The sequence below is a fragment of the Podarcis muralis genome, chromosome 12 (genome assembly GCF_964188315.1).
Source record: "Podarcis muralis chromosome 12, rPodMur119.hap1.1, whole genome shotgun sequence".
NCBI lineage: Eukaryota > Metazoa > Chordata > Lepidosauria > Squamata > Lacertidae > Podarcis > Podarcis muralis.
This window is the reverse complement of record NC_135666.1, coordinates 14740839-14763768: the sequence shown is the minus strand read 5'-3', so window position 1 is coordinate 14763768 and position 22930 is coordinate 14740839. Positions and strand designations below refer to the sequence as shown.

General features: G+C 44.2%; 1 protein-coding gene across 2 annotated transcripts in view; it reads left to right on the top strand.

The window, feature by feature from the left end:
- The first annotated feature begins 14981 nt into the window (after nt 1-14981).
- The window catches only part of PTPRN2 (protein tyrosine phosphatase receptor type N2), a 647226-nt gene continuing 639277 nt past the window's right edge, over nt 14982-22930 (top strand). Inside the window, exon 1 of one of the 2 annotated variants that reach the window (XM_028749792.2) lies at nt 14982-15534. In XM_028749792.2, coding sequence (XP_028605625.2) covers nt 15399-15534 — 136 coding nt within the window. In that variant the 5' untranslated portion in view covers nt 14982-15398. The remainder of the gene's footprint in view (nt 15535-22930) is intronic. The other variant, XM_028749791.2, reaches the window with a different exon arrangement.

Genomic DNA, 22930 nt, shown 5'->3' with positions numbered 1-22930 from the left:
CAACATTTGGAGAGCCATAGTTTTCCCATCCCTGGTCTGTGGCCTTGTAGGCAGAAGCAGATGCCAATCTAGCAAAAGGACACCCACAAAGAAACATCTCCCTTGTAGTCATTCTATTTATCTTTTGCCCCACATTCCAGCAGGCTTCTTATGAGACCAGATCTAGTCTACTGGGAATCAATTTTGTCTGCAATGGAATTAATGTTGCTGTAGTTTTAAGATTGGGGAAAAGCAGAAGTCCTCCCCCTCCCCCCCCCCGCAAAGCAGGTTGCTTACCTGTAACTGAGGGCCTTCCATTGGCCATCTGGGCCTTTGCAGAGTACATTTTAGGAATGTTGGGGATGTGATATGGAGTGAGTGCCTTCCTCCTTCGGCCTGTGTTTACTGCTGCAAGAAAAGCTTAATTGGGAATTGTCTTTAGGGACTGTCTCCTTAGCAAGTTCTGTCATCATTTCTCATACATTCTGGGAGCTCTTTAAGTTCTAGCAAATACAGCATGCATTTTATTTCTTTGGTTTCCTTTCCATCCCTGCACCTACATCACAGTTGCTGTTTTTCAAAAAGTGCTGTTACTTTTTGAAATTACCTCTCTGTTTTCTGGAGAGAAAGCAGAAAGTTGATTCATGCACTCACTGACAGCCACAAAAGAGCCATAAAAAGAACATGCAAAAAAAAATAAAATACCTAACATTAAAAGGTGTAACAAGTTCCTCCAGCCTTTCCTTAGAACTTTGTTTCTTGCCATTCTCTGAATTCTTTTAATATCCTGCCGTATCTCATTGATGAAAGGTGCTACCCCAGACAAACTGGATTGTTCCTAATGATATCCCATTGGAATGGTTCTGCTTGCTTTTCCAACTCCTCAATGCAACAGTTACTTTAATACAAACCCAAGCTGGGCATTTAGCATCCTGAAGCACATCAATTTGGGACAGACCCTTAATGAACTATTGACCTAGTCTTCAAATTATAATCATTTTCAGTTTATTCTCTTGACTCTTGTCAAAGGCTGGGGGACTAAGGGGAGTTTTGGGTACAATTAGTGTTCTGCGTCACTTCCTATCTTTCCAAATAGCTTCTATTCCACATTTCCTATACAGAACATATGAACTATTTACATACAAAGCACCCATAGACTTGACTCAAGATCGTTCCTTTATTATACCCAGTATTGTCTATTTCTTGCATTTCCCCCCGGAAAATTTTAAATTTTTCATTGTTGTCCTATGAGTCTTACTGGGATTTGTCTCCTTCAGCCTTTTGCTGATGCAAACAAAATTTCAGAAATCTGCTACCAACAGAACTGTATCACTAATCTAAAACAAAATAGCTTGAAATTCTTGTCTTGCACGCAACATGACTCTCCTTCTTGGTTTTGTTCCTTTGAATGACTAATGGAAGCCATTCTGCTTTAAAATGAGTCTATTGTTCATACTGTCAAGAAGGAGCGTTATCTGCAGATTTGTAGGACTAATCACTGTTTCCATGTTCTGAATAGAACACTGGAAAATTTCTCCAGCACTCTTTACTTGAGCTGATGCTAGCAATGATAGGAGGCTTGTTCTAAACATTTGGTTTTTCCGTGGATTTTTTTAAAAACTACAAATGCAAGTATCAATGTTTCCTAAGTGATACAGTACAAATGGAAGAAAATAAGATGAAACACAACTGAACATAGTGCAAAACACATTTTAAAGCTTATTGGGTGGTGGCTATGGCAGAAAATGGATATTACTTCCCTGCCTCCATTGTGCCCATTCAGTGTGATTCAGTTGAACTACTGTGGCCAATTTGGGATCTTCTCCAAGATCAGTTTACAGGAGACCTTTGTTGTGAAGCATTTTGTTGTGCTACTCTGCCTCGCTGCTGTTTAGAAATATTCCATAGCTAGGTTCTTTGACTCCAGAAATCTCCATACTGCCTGGAAAGCTAATGCTGAGGTGTGCATGGCAGGAAGGTTATGGTTGGTCTTGGCTGCTATCTCTATAAATTAATCCACAAAGAGGTACTCTTCCTAACAATGATTGATAATGATTGAACTCAGGAATATTCAAATGCCTTTCTCTTCTTTCTTGACCAGTGTTCATTTGCATTTGACCCAAGTTTTCCTCTACTCTTGTAAGAGCGATCCCCCGTTTGCTTCCTCACCCTAAACTCTGGCATATACCAGGGATCCAAGCGGGCTCCACGAAGCAGGAGACGGCGCTCAAGGGTGATTGCGTCAACAACCTGAGCCATTTGGATGTTCCAGTTGTTGAGCAGGGCTTTGACAGGAGTGCCAGTCATATCAGCCAGAAAAACCCCCCAGAGCTGCCTGGAAATCCACTGGATCCATCAGCCCCTGAGGACGGACCATCCTAATAGGTCTCCTGCCTCTGCAGAGGGGAAAAGGTGCTGAAATGCCTAAAAGCATTACCATCGCTGGCAGGAATACAGTGGTACCTCGGGTTAAGTACTTAATTTGTTCCGGAGGTCTGTTCTTAACCTGAAACTGTTCTTAACCTGAAGCACCACTTTAGCTAATGGGGCCTCCTGCTGCTGCTGTGCCACCAGAGCACGATTTCTGTTCTCATCCTGAAGCAAAGTACTATTTCTGGGTTAGCAGAGTCTGAAGCGTATGTAACCCGAGGTACCAATGTACTAGCATAACTTAAAAGCCAGGGCCCTCTGCTCACTCTCACGTCTAGTGGTGGGAAATTTAAATCCTAATGGTATAAGTTATACTATAGTCCAGGGCGATACAAATCATTCTCTTATTGATTCAGAGCCACTTCAGCGGAGGCCTAAACAGTACAACAGTCAAATAAATTTAGTCAACTTCACTGGAATCTGCCTGCCTCTCCCCACAAGTTAAGAGAAGAAAAAGCTTAAGGTAGGCTAAATTAACAGAAGCTTAACACAAACTCTAATTAACTTTCTTCTCCCAGAAAAGAATAAAACCATCTCCTGTATCCTAGCCAGTAATATGGCAATAGCTGGATTTATTTATGTGCGATCTTTATATCAAGGCCCACTAATTTGTACCACGGTTGAAGAAAAGCAGAAGAATGAGGGTGTCCCAAGCTGATTGTCCATTGTCGGCTGTGGTTCTTGTCTCTAGTTATGACCGCAGCATTCCAAGGGCCTTAAAAGCCCCATGGCCAGCTTTATCGCCGCATCCAAGTTCACTTCTTCATCTGGATCAAGCTGGTCCAAAGCTGAGCCACACTGGCTGTAACAGGAGTGGCAGGGAAGGGAAATTCCTGTGCATCAGAATCATGGGTCCTATCCACAAAACATCCTGTCTCTGGTAGGTGGGCATTATAACTTAGAAGGTAGTATCTGGCTTTCTTTTCTTTTTATTGTTTTCCCTGCTTGGTTTTTTTTTATGTTTACCACTTAGGGATGCTAAGGACAAATCAGTATCTAAATGCCTTAGATCCAATGAAATAATAAAAATGATCTGTTTGCTCATCATCTATGGCACATGAGACTGTCAGAATAATCAGAGTTAAGATATAGCACATTATTGCAATTTGTGGTTCTAGATGGTCCCTGTTTTGGTGCTAGCTGATTATTGCTTATTGGCAACACCTAAAAACTATGCTTGGTGTTGTATTTATCAGTGCTCCTCCCCTTTTCTACTATTGGCAGGTAGGTTGGTACTCTGAAAAGATTGCTTTGGGAAATTAATTTCGGCTTTTATATCTTCAGAGCTTGCTTTCAGTTCCCTTATCTCATTCAGCAGAGGGTTATACTTTTCCATGAACTTGAGCAGGGAGCCGCTGCTGCAGTTTTCCCCGTCACAACACGCATTCTATTTTCCTATTTCTGCTGTGTCTCTATTTCATCACTGACAACTGTGTTTCCTTTTTTCAAACACAATATCAGTTGTCCTTTTATATAAGGCTGTAACATAAGTCAAATATTAACTCTGTAGTCCTTTAAGGATGGAATGGAGCAGAACGTTTTGTCTGGTGGGATCATACATTAGGCTTGAGGTAAACAGGACTTTTTTCCTCGGGTCCAGCTCTCTAATTAAGAAATCTTGGAGACTCTCTTGAGGTTCTTGTACTACTTTTGACAGTTGTTAAGTAGAGCTCAGTTGCATCCTTTTCCTGATGATAGGATCATAAAATGTGTCTTGGTTTTATTACGTTAAAATCCTTTTTTATCTCCAGATAATCCCTCAAGTCGAGTTAAGGATAAATTGCCTAGATTGCAAACTTTATGATGTTTGTCTCACTGTTCTCCTTTTTTTAAACTCATACTGATGAGTCAAGCTTCTGAAACTCAGCCTGTCTGGCTAGTTACTGTATCTTAACTTCTCTCCTTTGGATTAATTTTCTGTCCACCATTTTCCTATCTCTTTCATCCTTTCCTCTTTCTTCATATAGCGCTTCTGTGTTGGCTACAGCACTGATGTCTGCAATCTTTTCTTTCACTTGCTGTGTAATGTAGTCAGAACCTCAATCTCTTAACTCTCTTTGGAGTCACTACCAAAAGGGCCCCATCTCTCATACCCACCAGTCTATTAGATTGCTGCAGGCCTGCAAACAGGGGTTCTGAGGCTGACCTTAAGGCCTGCACAGATTCATATGGGTAGAGGTGGTACTTCAAATAGCCTGGTCCCAGAAAGTTTAGAACTTTAAAGGGCGTTATCAGCACAAATAGGCAACAAATACAGCTGTTCCAGCAATAATGCTCTATGCTCCAACCACTGGGCCTCCACCAGTATCTGAATAGCTGCATTTTGTACCAGCTGAAGTTTCCATACTGTCTTTAAAGGCTGCCCTTCATAGAACACATAGCAATAACTTAGTCTGGAAACAACCAGGGCCTGTGTAACTGAGGCACAGACAGCTATATCTCTCTGTAAACCAGAGATGAAGAACGGGGAAGCACTCTAAATGTTGTCTGACTACAGCTCTTATCATCCCTGTCCCTTGACCATGCTGGCTGGGGCTGATGGGAGTACTAAGCCAACAAGTATCTAGAGGGCCACATGTTCTCCACCCATACCCTAAACTTTCTAGATCATAAAGGCAAGTCATGCTAGAACTGATCTCCATGCTTCTGAAGTCTGATTTCTCTAGAGAGGAGGCCATCTAACAAAAGACTTTGTACAGAAATTTCCGTGCATGTTAATTCCCGAAGGCTTTTTGTTAATATTGGCTCATCTCAAAATGTGCTGATGTAAACACTAAACAGATGCTTAGGTCTTCAGTTAACTCTCACTAAGCATTAGCATTTTCACTTAACCACACGCCTTATTTCCAGCTATTCTCCCAGGTAATCGCTAACTGCAGTTCAGTCTGAGACTTAAAATGCAACTCCCTTTCAAAGCTCCTTTCCAACTGCTCTTCTTTGGCAACATGTAAAAGCCATTATCATTTAGCTATGGCCTAGGGGATAAAATAGCACCTCACAAGCTACTCGTCATCACTAAAAATCAATATTGTTTATATCTCATTGAGGCTCAATCTAGAAGAATCTCAATCTCCCATTTTCTCCCCCTTGGTAAACTGCAACTATTTGGCAAAATTACACAGGAATATGCTTGAATGCTTAAGGTGGGGGTGGGTGAGTGGGGGGAATAATAAATTTACCTCTGCTGTGAGTTGAGCAGGATATTAACATCTGCTGGCTTCCTCTCCAAGTATTGTAGAAAATCTTCTGAACCCACTGCTGGTGTTATGAAAACATTTCTGCAATCTTTTCCTTTCAGGAAGATGAATGCATTCATCTTAATTTGTGGCACCACTCCTAGAGTTAGAGTTAAAATGTATTTTATGTTCCTCTGTGTTTCATTATGGTGATAAGTCCCAAGAAGCCCATCCACACTTTGAACTACTGGGCAAGATGCAGAATTTCTAGATAGAGGCCATGGACTGTGTTGGAACAGCAACACAGGTGAGGTGCCTCTACAGAGGAGGAAGATCACCCATTGCAGGAGAGGAACCCTTGGAAGAACATGATGCACAGAAGCAAGGCTATCGGGAGCCTTGCTGTGTCACTGGAGCTGCAAAATGGATCCCAGGCCCTCATCTTGGACACTATTTCTGGGCTAAAGGAGCTAGGACAGCAGTTGTCAACCTCAAGACACACCGAGGTTGCTGTGGAGTGCGCAAAATGATTCCTGCCACCCCCCACAGGAGGAAGAGATGGGAGGAGATGGACGAATAGTTTTCCATTCTTGACCTAAGCCCTTCAGATCCAAGGCTACTGGCAGTGGATGAGTATTCTGATAACCTGCTTGCTACCTACCAAGGAGATGATCTCAGAAAAAGGAGAATTGCAATTTGAAAAAAAGCAATTTGAGATGAAGGAGTAAGAAGTTCTGAAGCCATAAGACTCCTGCTTTTGTAACCTATCTTAATAATATCTTGATAAGTTCATTATGTTGGCCTGAATGCAGGGATTGGAAGAAATATGTCCAGGTTAGAGGCCCCAAACTCCTACCCTGCCAGTGATCTAGTTTCTGACTCTGGACCAGAGGAGCAAGAACAGCAGTTGCAGACCTCAGAACACACTGAGGTGGTTTGTAAGGTATTGTGTACAAAACAATTACTGCAAGAAGGAAGAGATGTCTGGTGGTGGTAGGTGACTCCCTACTGAGGGGGACAGAAGCAGCAGTGGGCAGGGGTAACGGGGGTCCCAGGAGGTGTGCTGTCTTCCAGGTGCAAAGATTCATGATGTGACAGAGAAGTTGCCATGTCTTATAAAGCCCACTGACCACAAACCCTTCCTTTTGATTCGTGTGGGTATAAACGATACTGCCAGACACAATCTTTAACATATAGCAAGTGACTCTGGGCAGGATGCTGAAGGGCCTTGGGGCATCATTCCTTCCTGTTGAAGGTTGTGGCCCAGGAAGAGAGAGAAATACTGAAAGTAAACCATTGGGTGTCATCAGGAAGTTTTTGGCTTTGAACATGAACTCTGCTTCCTTCAGGAAGGTCTTCTGGCAAGAGATGGGGTCCCTTCCAACTACAATTCTATTATTCTATTCTAAGATTAGGTAAAGGGTAAAGGGACCCCTGACCATTAGGTCCAGTCGCGGATGACTCTGGGGTTGCGGCGCTCATCTCGCTTTACTGGCCGGGGGAGCTGGCATACAGCTTCCAGGTCATGTGGTCAGAATGACTAAGCCGCTTCTAGCGAACCAGAGCAGCACACGGAAACACCATTTACCTTCCCGTTGAGCAGTACCAATTTATCAACTTGCACTTTGACGTGCTTTCAAACTTCTAGGTTGGCACTGGGACCGAGGTTGGAGCTGGGACCGAGCAACGGTTTAACCCACAGCGCCACCCGCGTCCCTAACATATTAGTGCATATCTGTGACTTAGTCAATATTCTTTTCTCTTTTTTTGAGTGGTAGCAATATACCACATTATATTATATTATATTATATTATATTATATTACTAATTATGCAAATAAATTTGTAATATACAGTTATTGACTCACACTTGCATACATGAAAGGGTTAACAAGCTCAGGTTGCCAGTGGGGGTGGAGCTTAGCAGGCTCCCTGTAGCATTTTGTTTCCTTCCTCCCAGTGTCTTCCTCTTCATGCTTCCTGGAAGAAGGATCCACGCAGAACTAATTCTACTTTTGTCTCCATCCTCCTCACTCAAAGGCTGCTGACAGGTGGCCACCACTCCTTGAACTGGTTGTAAATAAGAAGGCAAGCTGATGGGGACAGACTGAGATTTGTGGGGCCGTCCCCCATTTTCCCTAACAGCAGCCTCCACTGCCTAAAGGTGACTGAAAGCATGTCCCATATAGACCTGCCAACCAAAGAACACAGTGGTCTTGCCAGGTGAAGTTGGTGCAAAGTGTTCCTGAGGTCACATGTGTAGCAATTAATCCTGGATCATCCTGAGGCCATTAGCCTGAATTATGAGGGAAGACTAAATCAGCAAAGGTGGATATGAATTCCACTCACAATAGTTATCTTCATGCTGGCAAGCACATCTGCATTAGCAAGCAAGACGGGTGGAAAACAATCCCAAATAAGAGTTCAGTCAGCCCCGTACACTTTGACTCCATTCTTAAAGATGGTTATCATCAGTGCTGTTCCAAAATCTGTCATCCAGTTTGTCCTATGAAAGAGGCTTCCATTTTTCTGTCTTTCTTAGGGCACTTGGGGATTATTATTGTTGCTGTTGTCAATATGGGGTTTTGATCTTACCATTGTGAGGAGGCCAAGGGCAGCCTGTGTGTGCCCCCCCCCCCGGGTAGATATTTCTCCAGCACCCTGCAGCCTCCCTGGGTGCCTGCACTTCCTAAAACACCTAATGGGAGAAGTGCCCCCATGATATCTTCCCCAAGGCTTCAATTGATATTTTGGCAAAGCCTAATTAGAGGGCAATGTCATGTTACACATAACTGCAACTGCAAGATGAGAAGTAATGAAAAAATATACAAATGAAAAAAATAATCAGCTCTGGTGTTCAGGTCCTGCTTGCAGTTGGCCACTGTGGGAACAGAACACTGGATTATGTTCAGATCATAACAAGAAGCTGGCCAGATAAAAGTATTGCAAAATAAAGGGATGTATATTGCTCATCTTCCCCCATCCCACAAATTAGCCAAAGTTAGCACAGGAGCATAGTTGGTGGGTGAAACAAGTACTGTTGCTTTCTGCAAGAGATCAGCTGGGTTTACTTTGCCAACAAGTATACTGCGAAATCTGTGGTCAAATAGCCCCACCCAGGTTCTATATAGACATTCTAATATCTTTGTATACATACCCTGTGAGCCCTGGATCGTCTCTACACCCTGTAAACATGCAAATGCAAATTAAGGAGTGGCGCTTGCTTCCTTTTCGAAGGAAGGAAATTGAAGCAGAACATAAGTGTACCGATGTGATCTTACTAGGAGTTTCTACTAGAAAATAGACACCTGCTCCGCCTATTATTATATGAATAAATTTGTATACTGCCCTTTATCTGTAGACTTCAGGGCGGTTCACAATCTAAAAATGCAAGACGAAGAAACAAAATAAAAGCAAGAACAAAAACCAATACCGCCTCCAGCCCCTCCCACAACACATTTAAAAGAGCATTGGATGTCAAGCAGCCAAAGGCCTGATTAAAAAGTAACACTTTCATACGGCGCCTTAAAGGTGTATAATGAAGGTGGCATCTGAACCTCCCTGGGGAAGGCATTCCACAAATGGGGAGCTATTGCAGAAAGGGCTCATTCTTGTGTTGCCATCCTCTGGACCTCTTGAAGAGGTACACAGAGAAGGGCCTCAGATGATGATCTTGGGGTCCCCGTAGGTTCATATGAAGAGAGGAAGTTCTTGAGATATTGCGATCTTGAGCCATTTAAGGCTTTGTAGGTCAAAACCAGCACTTTGAATTGGGCCTGGAAATGAATTGGCAGCCAGTGCAAGCAATGCATACGTAAACATAATAAAAAGTATCTATTTTAAGGTTTCTGTAGCTGATGTTTTTGCCATAGTCCTGTTGTTACAATCACTTGCTATTCAATAACACTTTGATTTACTGCTATGATTCCCTCCCACCACCACCTTTGAATGAACTATATATCTGTGTGGTTTCTTTTGTTTTGCATTGCCTCTCTTTAAATAAAAATCCTTCCACATTCTCTAATTGATTGTATTCAGCGCATAAGTGGTCCAAACCAATGCCAATATTGATTTTAGTCTCTTTTTTTGCTGTCAGTTGCAGAAAAAACAACAATGACTGCTCAGTGGTAAGCTTTGATATCAAAGTTTTGTTCATCTATTCTAGTAGTTCACACTCCATTAAAAAAATACTTGTAAATCATAACTGACACATGTAAGCTTTAATTTTCTCCCCATGGTAGAAGCTTTTGAAGCAGATGCAGAAGATTTCCTGTTGTTCTAAATGTATTCCTTTACTAACCTCGTCTTTAAATAGCTTGCATAAACCAAGGCTGCCATCATGCAGTAGAAAACCCTATGCTACATGTGTGTTGGCTCATTTGCATTCCTGGTACAGGCATGGAGACAGTGCACATGACCAAACTGATGTATATGCTAACACGTAAACACAAAAAGAGCCCTGCTACTAGGCAAGACCAAAGGCCTTTCTCGTCCAACATTCTGTTCCCACACTGGCCAACCAAATGCCTACGGAGAGCCCTGATAGGATATGAGTGCAATAGCCACTTTCCTCTGTTGTTGCCCAGAAGTTGGTACTCAGAGCCATGCCATCTCTGATCTTGAAAGCAGAATGTAGCCATCATCACTAGTAGCCATTAATAGTCCCTTCCCTCCACCAAGTGGCGATAGCGACGGCGAAGAAGACTTTCTTCGCCGCCTCTATTGCATCTGCAGAAAATAGTAGCAGGAGACTCTTTCAGGTGGTCCGCAATTTAACGGAACCACCTTTAACATCGGGGCCTTGTAAAGACCCCAAGATCTCCTGCAACGATTTTGCAAAGTTTTTTGCAGATAAAATCACTCATATTCGGAAGGAGCTAGACACCACCGTGGGAGCAGGGCTGGGGCGGGAGAGTGCTGGAGCTCTGTCTGGTCAAGTTGCATGGAACCAATTTCAATCCGTTACCCCCGAGGATGTGGACAGGCTGCTTGGACGCGTGAAACCAACCACCTGTCTTTTTGATCCTTGCCCATCCTGGCTAATAAAAGCAAGCCGGGAAGGGCTGGGCGATGGGCTCTGTGGGGTGGTGAATGCTTCCCTCTGTGAGGGAACATTCCCAGATCCGCTGAAAGAGGCGGTCATTAAACCGCTTCTTAAAAAACCATCTTTAGACCCGGCCAGTATGGCCAACTATCGCCCAGTCTCAAATCTTCCATTCTTGGGCAAGGTGATTGAGCGTGTGGTTGCTGAACAACTCCAGGCACGCCTGGAGGATGCGGACCATTTGGATCCCTTCCAATCGGGGTTCAGGCCTCATCATGGGACTGAAACTGCCTTGGTCGCACTGGTTGATGATCTCCGGCGAGCTAGGGACAAAGGTGAAAGCTGTTTCCTAGTTCTGCTGGATCTCTCAGCGGCCTTTGATACAATCGACCATAACATCCTTCTGGACCGTCTAGAGGGGTTGGGAGCTGGGGGCACTGTTATACAGTGGTTCCGCTCCTTCCTCCTGGGCCGTGTTCAGAAAGTGGTGGTGGGGGATGAGTGTTCAGACCCTTGGGCCCTCACTTGTGGGGTACCTCAGGGTTCCGTCCTCTCCCCCATGCTTTTTAACATCTATATGAAGCCGCTGGGAGAGATCATCAGGGGGTTTGGACTGGGTGTCCATCAATATGCAGATGATACCCAGCTCTACCTCTCTTTCAAATCAGAGCCAGTGAAGGCGGTGAAGGTCCTGTGTGAGTGCCTGGAGGCGGTTGGAGGATGGATGGCGGCTAATGGGTTGAAGTTGAATCCTGACAAGACAGAAGTACTGTTTTTGGGGGACAGGGGGCGGGCTGGTGTGGAGGACTCCCTGGTCCTGAATGGGGTAACTGTGCCCCTGAAGGACCAGGTGCGTAGCCTGGGAGTCATTTTGGACTCACAGCTGTCCATGGAGGCGCAGGTCAATTCTGTATCCAGGGCAGCTGTCTACCAACTCCACCTGGTACGCAGGCTGAGACCCTACCTGCCCGCGGGCTGTCTCGCCAGAGTGGTGCATGCTCTAGTTATCTCCCGCTTGGACTACTGCAATGCGCTCTACGTGGGGCTACCTTTGAAGGTGACTCGGAAACTACAGCTAATCCAGAATGCGGCAGCTAGACTGGTGACTGGGGGCAGCCGCCGAGACCACATAACACCGGTCTTGAAAGACCTACATTGGCTCCCAGTACGTTTCCGAGCACAATTCAAAGTGTTGGTGTTGACCTTTAAAGCCCTAAATGGCCTCGGCCCAGTATACCTGAAGGAGCGTCTCCACCCCCATCGTTCTGCCCGGACGCTGAGGTCCAGCGCCGAGGGCCTTCTGGCGGTTCCCTCATTGCGAGAAGCAAAGCTACAGGGAACCAGGCAGAGGGCCTTTTCGGTAGTGGCGCCTGCCCTGTGGAATGCCCTCCCATCAGATGTCAAAACGATAAACAACTACCTGACATTCAGAAGACATCTTAAGGCAGCCCTGTTCAGGGAAGTTTTTAATGTATGATATTTTAGTGGGGTTTTTGGTTTCTATGGAAGCCGCCCAGAGTGGCTGGGGAAACCCAGCCAGATGGGCGGGGTACAAATAATAAATTATTATTATTATTATTACATCTTGTTGCAGCAAATTCCATTGTTTAACCATGTGTCTGAAGTGGTACTTTTGTCCGTCTTGAATCCCCCACGCTTTAGCTTCATTTGAAACGGAGAAAAAAGCCTCTACCCACTTTCTCCTAAAGTAAACTGGTTCCATGGCACCTGTCATGTGGAGAACTCACTTGGATTGGCTTTATCCCTATGCTGCTCCCCTATGCTAGAGTCATTGAACTACTTTCAATACTGACTCTTCTGAATAGCAGCAGCTCTCGCTAAGGTATCAGATGATATTTTTCAGCTCTAGGGATTGTGCTAAGGTTCAAACCTGGAGCCTTCAGAATGGACCCATCTGTAACACTATGATGGGTGTGTTGTTTTCAAAAACAACAAAAAAAGGTGAGGAGTGGGTAGTTTGGGGATTGTGACACCTTCCTCTTGCTAAGTTTCCCATTGTTAGAGTGAAAATGGGAGTTTGGGGTACCAGCTGACAATATAAAAGATTCCTCATCTTTGAGGGGATAGGATAGAGGATTTAAAATTGTTCCTAATGTGTTTTGTATCATCAGTGTTGATAAAAATGTTGCATTTTTATTTACATTGCCTTAACAGTGTAGTTTGGTAACTTGCAAACAACAGAAACTACATTTAATTTCTAATATATTTTGATAAATGGTAACTAATGATAATGATAAATACCTTGTCTTGTCACTTTCTGCCATATGTTATTGTCTTAGTCAGAGTTATGTTTTTCATTCCATGTAAATTCAATACGGTCATTTTTCCAAGGTTTCTTTTTTTAAAAACTACATACTTTCTTTCCAGCCATATGGCTTGCACAGCCCATGAGAATTCAACAATTTAACTTTCAGCAGCTCCATTTTTCATCGTGTCCTTTCCGTATTGCCTATCTTTGCATTTTTGTTTGTTTCTACTTCAGTTTAGCCATCTGAAGTTACATATCTTGCAGTAGCGAACTTTCTTCAAACCATAATTTTTTTAAAGCAAACTCATAGCTTAGAATAAGTGCTTTACATAAACCTTACCATGTCTTGCAATAAAAATATTCAAAACTGGTGGTGTCCACTACAGGCTGCTTAAACGGTGAATGGACTTTTGTTTACTGATCTTCTGTGTTGTCCTGCTCCAACCAAGTTCTACTCAGAGTAGGGCCATCAAAACGAATGGACCTTAGTGACATCCAATTCCAATAGGTTTACTCTGAGTGTGACTAATGTTCACTACAATCTTAGAGTCAGGCATTTTATGCATGGCTAAAACCAAAAAGTGGGGAGTAGCCTCACTCCTTGCTGGCCATGTACACAGTGTGCATGTGCAAGGAAGGAGTGTTCACACATACATCAGTATATGTGAAGGCTCCCTCCCTGCAGACATCCATACTATATACATGGGATGCTATGGGGCAGGACTAGTCGACATATGAGTGCACCCCACCCCTGCCCTAATCTTACCCCGCAACTAATGCTGGAATAGGACTTTGTGTTAAAGAATTAAAGAACAAGTACTCTAAACCAGAAAGGGATGAGCCAATATTGAATACTGGGGAGAATGGACCCCCCAACAACAAGGCACTACCACAAATTCAGAAGTGCATAATAATTTGTCCAAAGATAAGGATTGATCCTGGGAATGCAGGTTGGCCATGAATGGACTGGTTAGGTCAAAATCAACAATGTTGTGTGGTTTTCACTGCAATAATGTGGAGTTAACATAGGCAATCCAGAGGGCAAAGTGCAAATATTTTCCTTTTAAAGTCCAGGCAAAATGATAACTATAGATGAATAACCACCCAGTGCTTAATCAGAGGGAACAGTCACACTTTAATATTTTGATGTTATCAACAGGAGCGACATTACCTGTGGCTCTCCAGTTTTTCAGACAGGGTAATTAACTCGAGATGCTAATTGGAGAATGAGCCTAAGATCTATGGCATGCAACCTCTGCATGCACCGCAGATGTTCTATCACTAAGTTACGGCCATCAAACGCATTTCACTGTGTTACATAATAAGTAACCACAACAGATCCTCTCTCTACCTTAGCTGCAGGAGAAGGGCTTCCACGTCAGCAGAGCTGACCCTACTCAACAGAGCAGGCGGAGGCAGCAAATGCTGTGTGTGCAATGCACTCTATCCCCGTCCCCTATACCCTCAGGTGCTGTTGGTGAAGTTGCATTCAGTTCTGCGCATGGAAGCCGTGTGTGCCTGTGGAGATGCCATCTGACCCTTTGCCTCGGGCACCAAAATGCCTTGGGCCAGCCCTGCAAGCCAAAAAGGTGTGCGGCTTTCAAGAGCAGAAGAAACGCCTTTCTGCAAGAGAGCACAGCTTCGTGAGGGATGCCCAGCTGCACAGGCAGGCAGCCCTCCTCAGAGATGCATTTGGGCAGGCGCAACTTGTCATGCTCCACTTCCTGCTTGCATCCTCCTCTCCCACACAAAGCTATTATTAAAGGCACACGAGCCCTCTCCCCCTTGGCAGCGAGGCCGACCCCCGTCCAGTGAGCCAGCCTGCCACTGAGAACCCCCCCCCCCAGGCGAACTACTACTAGCCTCCTGGGCCCTGCCTGCCAATCTCACCCCAAGCATTTAAAAAAGGAGGAGAGCTCCACTTTGCAAGCACACCCAACATACCCACTCCAAAACCTGGTGGCCAGAGAGCGCCTTTGGAGCAGGAAACAGCTGGGCTTCCATTTTGGACCCTGACCTCTCCTCCTTAGCCGGATTTGGTCGGCCAGTCCCTCTACCTGTAGGGAAGTTAAGCGTTGGAGAGTGGGAGGGAAGAAAGAGATGGAAGGTGTGTTGAGGAGGAAGAGGAAGAAGAAGGGCCAGCAGGCGCGCTTGGCCCGCCTCGGCTGAGGGAAAGCTGTGGAGCTTGCAGCGCGAGCCAGTAGCAGCAGCAGCGCGTCGAAAGAGCTGCGCGAAGAGAGCAGCAGCAGCAGCAGCAGCAGCGGCAGGCAGTTCATTGCGAGGAGGAGGAGGAGGAGGCGCCTGGCGCTGCCGGGCGAGGAGGAAGCGAGGCAGGGAGGGGCCGCCTGGCTGGCTGAGGCTGGTGAGCCGAGGGGACGGCGCTGGTCGCTGTCCTGGGTGTTGAAGGGAGCCCGCCGGGGAGCGCCTGCAGCCTGGCCCCGGAGCCGAGGTGGCATGGACTGAGCCGCTGCGAGGCAGGCAGGCGCTTGCCATGGGCCACGCATGATGGGGTCGCCCGGCACCTCCAGCCTCGCGTTCCGCCTGCTGCAGCAGCTGCTCCTGGTCCTCGTCGTCGCCCGGCACCGAGGCGGAGCCGCCGCCGCCGCCGCCAGCGCCTCTGGAGCAGAGGCCAAATTCGGTGAGTGGAGAGCTGGGCTGCAAGGGAAGGAGAGGCGCGCGGCGGAGGACGCGCAGGGCAGGAGGCGCCGCCGCTGCAGCCGCCGCCGCAGGAGGGAGGAGAGGGCGGGGAAGGGGAGAGGCTGCCCGCCGGGCCAGGGCAGGTGAGCCAGGGCCGCCCGCGGGCGGGAAAAGTGGCGACGCCGACGCCGCCCCTCGAGCCTCTGAGGCGCAACTTGTGAGGAGGGCGAAAGGGCGCGGGGATCCTTCCCTGGCTAGCGCAGGAAACCCTGCCCTCCAGGGGCCTGCCTGTGTCCCCGCGGCCGAAATCCTTCTCCTGAGGAGACCTTCTGTTTCCCTCCACACACCTCTCAGTCGACACGTATATTAATTCCTCCCCGCACATATTCTTATACTGAGGTGCGCAACACCTGCTCTCCGCGCGTGCGTGTGTATCCAATTAATTTAATTTCACAGCTTTTGTATACCGCTTGGTCAGTGACAGAAACCCTCAAAAGCGGTTTCTACGCGTGTGTGTAGATACACCCACACTTACACGCGTGTATTTCAAGTCCCCTGTTAGCAGAGGTTTGGGTCAGCCCTTGCACACCTGTGTGTTTTTACCTGCCCCCCCTCCTCCCTCAGGTGTTCCCATTGCCACCCAGTTGAGCCTCACTTGACTCACCCCTTGCAGGGCTTGAGGGGAGGCCGCTACTACTTTGCAGACCCCCATTCCTCCATGTTAAACCCCCCCCCCCCATATTTTGTCCCCATGGACAGCTGCTGCTCTGCTCAGCACCAAGAGATCTCTTTCACAAATCATCCTCTTACAAGTTATACTTTGTGAAGTCTATGGCACTAGCAAAGCAACTGCATTTCCACTTGTGGCCTCCACACGCTCCGTATGCACCTTATTACAGGGCTGTCTCCAAGGGCTGCCTCAGTTACTTCAAGAATGTTCATTTCTTCAGACCCACAGGCTGCTGCGAACATCCTACAACCCACCCTGCTCTCTTAATGTTCCTTGCTAGGCCCATCCAAAGTTAGATAACCAACTCATTGGCCTCCTCAGTGCACACCACTGATATTTCCCCCATTTGAAACATCTCACCTACTTCCCAGTGAAGCCTGGTGGTGGTGTTTTTCCAAAATTCTACATTGTTGTGAAGTGCCCTGGGATCTCTGGGTGAAAGGCAGTATACAAATTTAAGAAACAGCAGCAGCAATAATAATGCTAAATTCAACTCACTGAATCAAGAAGTTCCATTCGTCACATGTACTAGAGTTGATCACCCAACTGTTGTTGATCATTTCATAAACCTTCATAGACAATTTCTTACTGGAGAGTCACACATTCCCTTGGCCTTCAACTTTTGCTCTTGCCCTTCAACTTTTTTACCCACCTAGCTTATTTCTCTTCTTCAATTCCACCCGCCCCCCAGCAATATTCAGATGGACCATTTCCCTTTCTCACCTAATTAATTCAGGTAAAGTCGTTTATAGGTCAGACTCCCTAGGCAAATAGATCCTCACTATATACCTATCAAACTATCATCTCGTTGAACATGCTGGCCAAAGATGGATTTCTTTTTATTGATATTACCTTTTTGTAGTTGTAAGCAATCCTTCTATATCAGATACACTGAATATATATTCCTTACCAATAAACACTCCAAATGAAGGAAATTCTCAATATAATTTTGTAGTCATTCTTCAAAACCTTTCCCCCCTTTTAAGAGATATCCTCCCAACTTAACTAATGTTACTGTTAATCCTCTAAAACTTGCACCATATCACTCTTTACCTGTTTAATGCTTCCTGATATCTGAGCTCCACATATTAAAAGTATTCCTGTTATAATTGTAGTGTACAGTGGTATTCTGAAACTAAAGTGAATTCTTACTCTATAAGCCCATTTATTTTGCCAATACTGTAACAATATAGTGCAGATTTCAGTTGCAAACTCTCCCAAACAATGACATGCTGACAGGATTATTGTTACAAACTTCCTGTGATGAAAACAAAAACTTGTCTTTTGGCACCTTAAAGTCCTACAGATTTATAAGCTTTCAATCTTCATCACAATCCGTCTTGTAGCCTTTAAGGTACCATAATAATAGTTTTTGCCATAAAAGCTAGCTTTTCTATCCCTCTAGAATTTGTTCCCTTATTAGCTGATTCCCTATGAACACATTTTATCATTGAAATTCCATATTCTCACTGGAGTCACACAGATACCTAGAGATACATTAAAGAAAGCTAGACTTTGAAAATGACATATTAAGTCACATACTGAGAATCTGACTCAGTGCCATTAATCTGTTCACCCCAAGCTTACTTTATATTGGGGGGGGGGGTCATTTTTACTGAGAAGCCACCTGAGACCCTGCAGTGTTACAATGACCTATATAGGCCATTCCAGCCTCATCTTTGCTATTATTTTTGTGAGAGAACAGGTTGCCTCAGCTTGTGTCCTTGTAGAGCTTGGCACTTACTGTCTAGAGCAGGTAAAAGAAGAATCAGCCTTACATTAGTCTCTGTTAAAAGCTCTCTGTTAGTAAGAGCAAATTAATAGAACCTATGTTTCCATGCTTGCTTCCCAGCTGAAAGGGTCATGGGATTAAGCTGATAATATTTGCAGGAGTCTGCACACTGAGATTAAAATAATAATGTGTTCCATATGTTAAAAGATGTGGGCAGGTGTTTAAAGGAAACTGGATTGGAGGTAGCAGTACTAACAATTATAAATGGGACAGAAAAACCATTCCCATATCTTGTTAAGGGATGCACTTGTCCAGAGTAAACGCTACCTGTTATTTATAAACCGAAATCCACCCTTTCACTGCTCCTTAACACATTTATGCATTTGCCTCATAATGGTTTTAAGCATGCATTGCAAATAATTTGGGAAGCACAGGAAGGATAACACAAAATCAGTACGTGATTTCCCCCAGATGGTTTTCGAAAGGTCAGCCTGCGCACTCTAGATTGATTTGTGCAAGCACTAAAGTCAATTTAAAGAACAAACCTGCCCTTGAATTAAAAAGCAAACTCAGAACTAGTTAGGCATCCTTGGGGGCAATCATAAATGGAGCCCACTCTTTTTTAAAACAGGGAAGTAATTTGAAATCCCAGCAGTGTGTTTGAAAAGGAGAAAGAACCAGGAAAACAAGCACTTTGCTGTGATTTAAAAGTATTTCACTATTTTAAAAAGGAGTGGGCTCCATTTATGACTGTGCCTAAGCTTGCTTAACTAATTCTGAGTTTGTCATGCTGTGGTGGAAATAGTTTTAAAATATTATTTTAAGAGATTATAGAACATTATCACTAGGACATGGACAAAATCGGCACCAGGGTCTTTTTCTCTGTTAATAAAGTGTTGAAAATGAGAGAAATGTAGTGGTGCCAAGAAGTGCTTCTACCTTGAAAATAAATATCTTTCTGAAACATCTGACTGAATACAACCAAAGTAAATGCCACCACATTTGAAGAGCAGAAAACAGATGCAAGGCACTGATGCCTCGCCTTCAAACTATCAAGTTTATGTTGTTGCTTTTCCATTTTCTTGTTTCAAAATATCTCTTGGAACTGAATGTTGAATTTTTAATGCGTTCAGACATGCATAAGTAACTACTTATTATACCAGCAAACATATTATTTGTTTTTATAGTGCCGTTGGTGCATACGATTCTTTATACAGCAACATTTTATTCATTTGGAATATTTAGGACCTGCATTTTCCATCTGAAAAATGTTCTCAGAGTGACTAAGAATTATTATTTTTTTAAAAAAGGAACATCAAACAGATTTAAATAGCAAAATAAATCCTTAAAGCTAAAAGCTGGAATAAATCCAAAATGGAATAAAAATAACAAGACAGACTACCTAAAAGGCCTGGGTAAGTAAAGTCCTTACTTCAGGTTGATGCCAGGCAAGGTTTTCCTAGGGAGAGTATTCAAAAGATGGGGTGCCACAACTGAAAAGACCCTAAATGTGGGTTACTATCTTAATATTTGGGTATGCTTTATCTTAAGTATAAAAAAGTGTCACTGGCTCAAAGAACATGCAATCTACTATTTAATATTGGAAGAAGAAAGCAACAGAGAAAAGTATGGAGGATAGGGGAAGTCAGGTGGGATGAACAGGTACTAATGTAGTGACATGTGTTTTCAGTTGGGGGTAATGACTATAGGATAATGAAGAAAGGAGGACTTGAAGGGAGAAAGAGAGAAAAATGACGCTATCAAGAAGTTCTGGGAGACAGTTCTGTAGGTATGAGGAAAGAAAGTGAGAAAGGGTGGAACTTCCAGGAACCAAAAGTATTTGGTACCGCTGAAGATGGTAGAAGCAAGGACCACCGTAATGGATTTTGCTGTCCACTTAGATGGCTTTAAAATAGGATGATACAAATTCATGGAGGATTGGACTATCAGTGGTTGATAGTTATCATGGTAATACCATTTCCACTGCCACAGGCAATATGCCTCTGAACCACCAGTAACAGGGGGAACACAAATGAGAGAAGGCTATTGTGCTCATTTCCTGTTTGAGGCATTTCCGTAGGTATCTGTGAGAGCAAAATGCTGGTTCTACATGGTGCCCTCTTCAAAGGCTGGGAAGGTTCTCTGGAGGTACGCCTCTAGGGAGCTTCCCTGAGCACAGCCTTCTCCATAGGAATGATATCTTTCACCAAAGATTGAAGAGCTGCCCTGGACAGGAGTGCCAACTTGACCCCGCAACTGTGGGTGCCTGGGGACATGGGTGCCATGCAGTGTGCATGGCCCTGGCACCGAAATTTGTGGGTGCCTGGCCCCTTCATGGGAAATTTTGTGGGTGCCCAGGCACCCAGGGCCCCAGGGAGTTGGGACCTATGGCCTTGGACATGTCTCATTTAAACCTCATTCCCCATTATATAATTGATTCGCAGTTCTATCACATTGAAAGGATAGGGAATAAGGATTCAGCCTGTGCTGGGGGGCGTGTGTGTGTTACACTCCCCCTGAAAACTTAGGTTCACTCCTTGGGTGTACTCCTGGATTAAACCCTGAGTCTAGATGCTTAGGTTTTGGCCAGGAATGTGCTTGCACATTGAAAACTAGTGTGCCAGCCACACCTGTTCCTGGAGTTGTCTAATCTGGCCACAGCGATACATGGCAAGAGGAAATAGAAGTTGTAGCTTGCATGAACTGATCTATCCTAATCATGTCATGGCCCAATGCCAAATCCTACAGACAAGGAGGCAAGACTGGACTTAAGGTAGCTTCAAGTAAGCAACTTGTTCCAACAGAGTATGGCAGCAAACAGAACTTCCTGAAGCGCCTGCTCTCAGACTCTCTCAGCCTGTGCCCCCCTTATGACTAACTATAGAGTCTTAACGGGCCAACTCTCTGGCCTAAGATGGTCACCCCTCCTCAATTCCCTACTGTACTGGTGAGGTCCTAAGGAAAGGTTTTGGCTCCTGAGAGGGAGGTTTGCCCGTGAGGATCCAGGCTCTGGTGAGCTTCTTCTGGAGACTATGTTCCTCAGCCTCGGTTGTTTCCTGATCTTCAGTAGCAGGCTTGGGCCCTGTGTTGCCTAAACTGCAAAATCTGCTGCTTCTGGCTCTGGCTGCTGCTGGACTCTTGAGTCATGACACCTTGACTGTACGAGCTTGGAGCAACAAAAAAAGCAGGAAATCTGCCCCTCCCTGCCCCAGTTCCATCCTGGCCAGTATAAGGTGGCAAGGATTTGGATGCAAGTGTCATCCTGTGGCTCCCAGTTGGGATTTAGGATTGCTTGGCCTGACTACAATCCTATCTCCCCTTAGGTAGCAGCTATGTCCCATTGATCTCTCTCTCTTTTTTAAAAAAAATATTATTAAAGTTTAACAATTACAGAAAAGAGAAAAGCAAACAATAAAAAATTACAATACTTCAAAAATAAGAAAATACAATAAAAAACAACAATACAACAAAACAATAAAAAACAAAAAACAAAAACATTTAACAACAAAAACATTTAAAAAGAGGGGGGGGGGAATCCATCCAGTATTTTCATGTCTTTATCTTTCATTTACTTATTTCCTTGACTTCCTCACACCTCCCTTTTTGTATTCTAGTTTAATTAGTTGTTTCAGCAAGTCCTTTCCCTCTTTCTCAAATTTAGTTCCATAATTTATCTTAACGCAATTTACCCTTAGATTTTACACCTTGACCCGTTATCAATCTATTCTTACTTAATTCTTTATAACATTTCTACTAAAGCCATATAATTTCTTTCCAGCATCCTTCTAACATTCATTAATTTTACAATATTTCTGTAGATATACTGTACTTTAATTTTTTTCCAATCTTCTTCCACCGACTCTTCTCCCTGGTCTCGGATTCTGCCAGTCATTTCCGCCGACTCCATGTAGTCCATCAGCTGCATCTGCCATTCTTCCCGGGTGGGTAGATCTTGTGTCTTCCAGTACTTTGCAATGAGTATTCTTGCTGCTGTTGTAGCATACATAAAGAAAGTTCTATCCTTCTTTGGCACCAATTGGCCGACCATGCCCAGGAGAAAGGCCTCTGGTTTCTTCAGGAAGGTATATTTAAATACCTTTTTCATTTCATTATAGATCATCTCCCAGAATGCCTTAGTCCTTGGGCATGTCCACCAAAGGTGAAAGAAAGTACCTTCAGTCTCCTTACATTTCCAGCATTTATTGTCAGGCAGGTGGTAGATTTTTGCAAGCTTGACTGGTGTTATGTACCACCTATAGATCATTTTCATTAAATTCTCTTTTAAGGCATTACATGCCGTAAATTTCATACCAGTGGTCCATAACTGTTCCCAGTCAGCCATCATAATATTATGTCCAACATCTTGTGCCCATTTAATCATAGCAGATTTCACCGTTTCATCTTGAGTATTCCATTTCAACAGCAAGTTATACATTCTTGACAGATTCTTAACTTTAGAGTCTAGCAATTCTGTTTCCAATTTTGATTTTTCCACTTGGAAGCCTATTTTTTTATCCAAATTATATGCCTCCATTATTTGATAATAGTGGAGCCAGTCTCGCACTCTATTTTTTAGTTTTTCAAAACTCTGCAATTTTAGTCTGTCTCCTTCTTGTTCCAAAATTTCACAATACTTTGGCCTCCATATTGAGTTTTTTCTGAGCCTTTGCTTCCATTGGTGACAACCATCTTGGGGTTTTGTTTTCTAGCAAATCCTTATATCTTACCCGAACATTAAACAGTGCTTTTCTAACAATATGGTTTTTGAACGCTTTATGTGCTTTAACCTTATCATACCACAAATATGCATGCCAACCAAATACATTATTGAAACCTTCCAAATCCAACACATCCGTATTTTCAAGAAGCATCCATTCTCTCAGCCAACAAAATGCGGCTGATTCATAATAAAGTTTAAGGTCTGGCAGGGCAAAT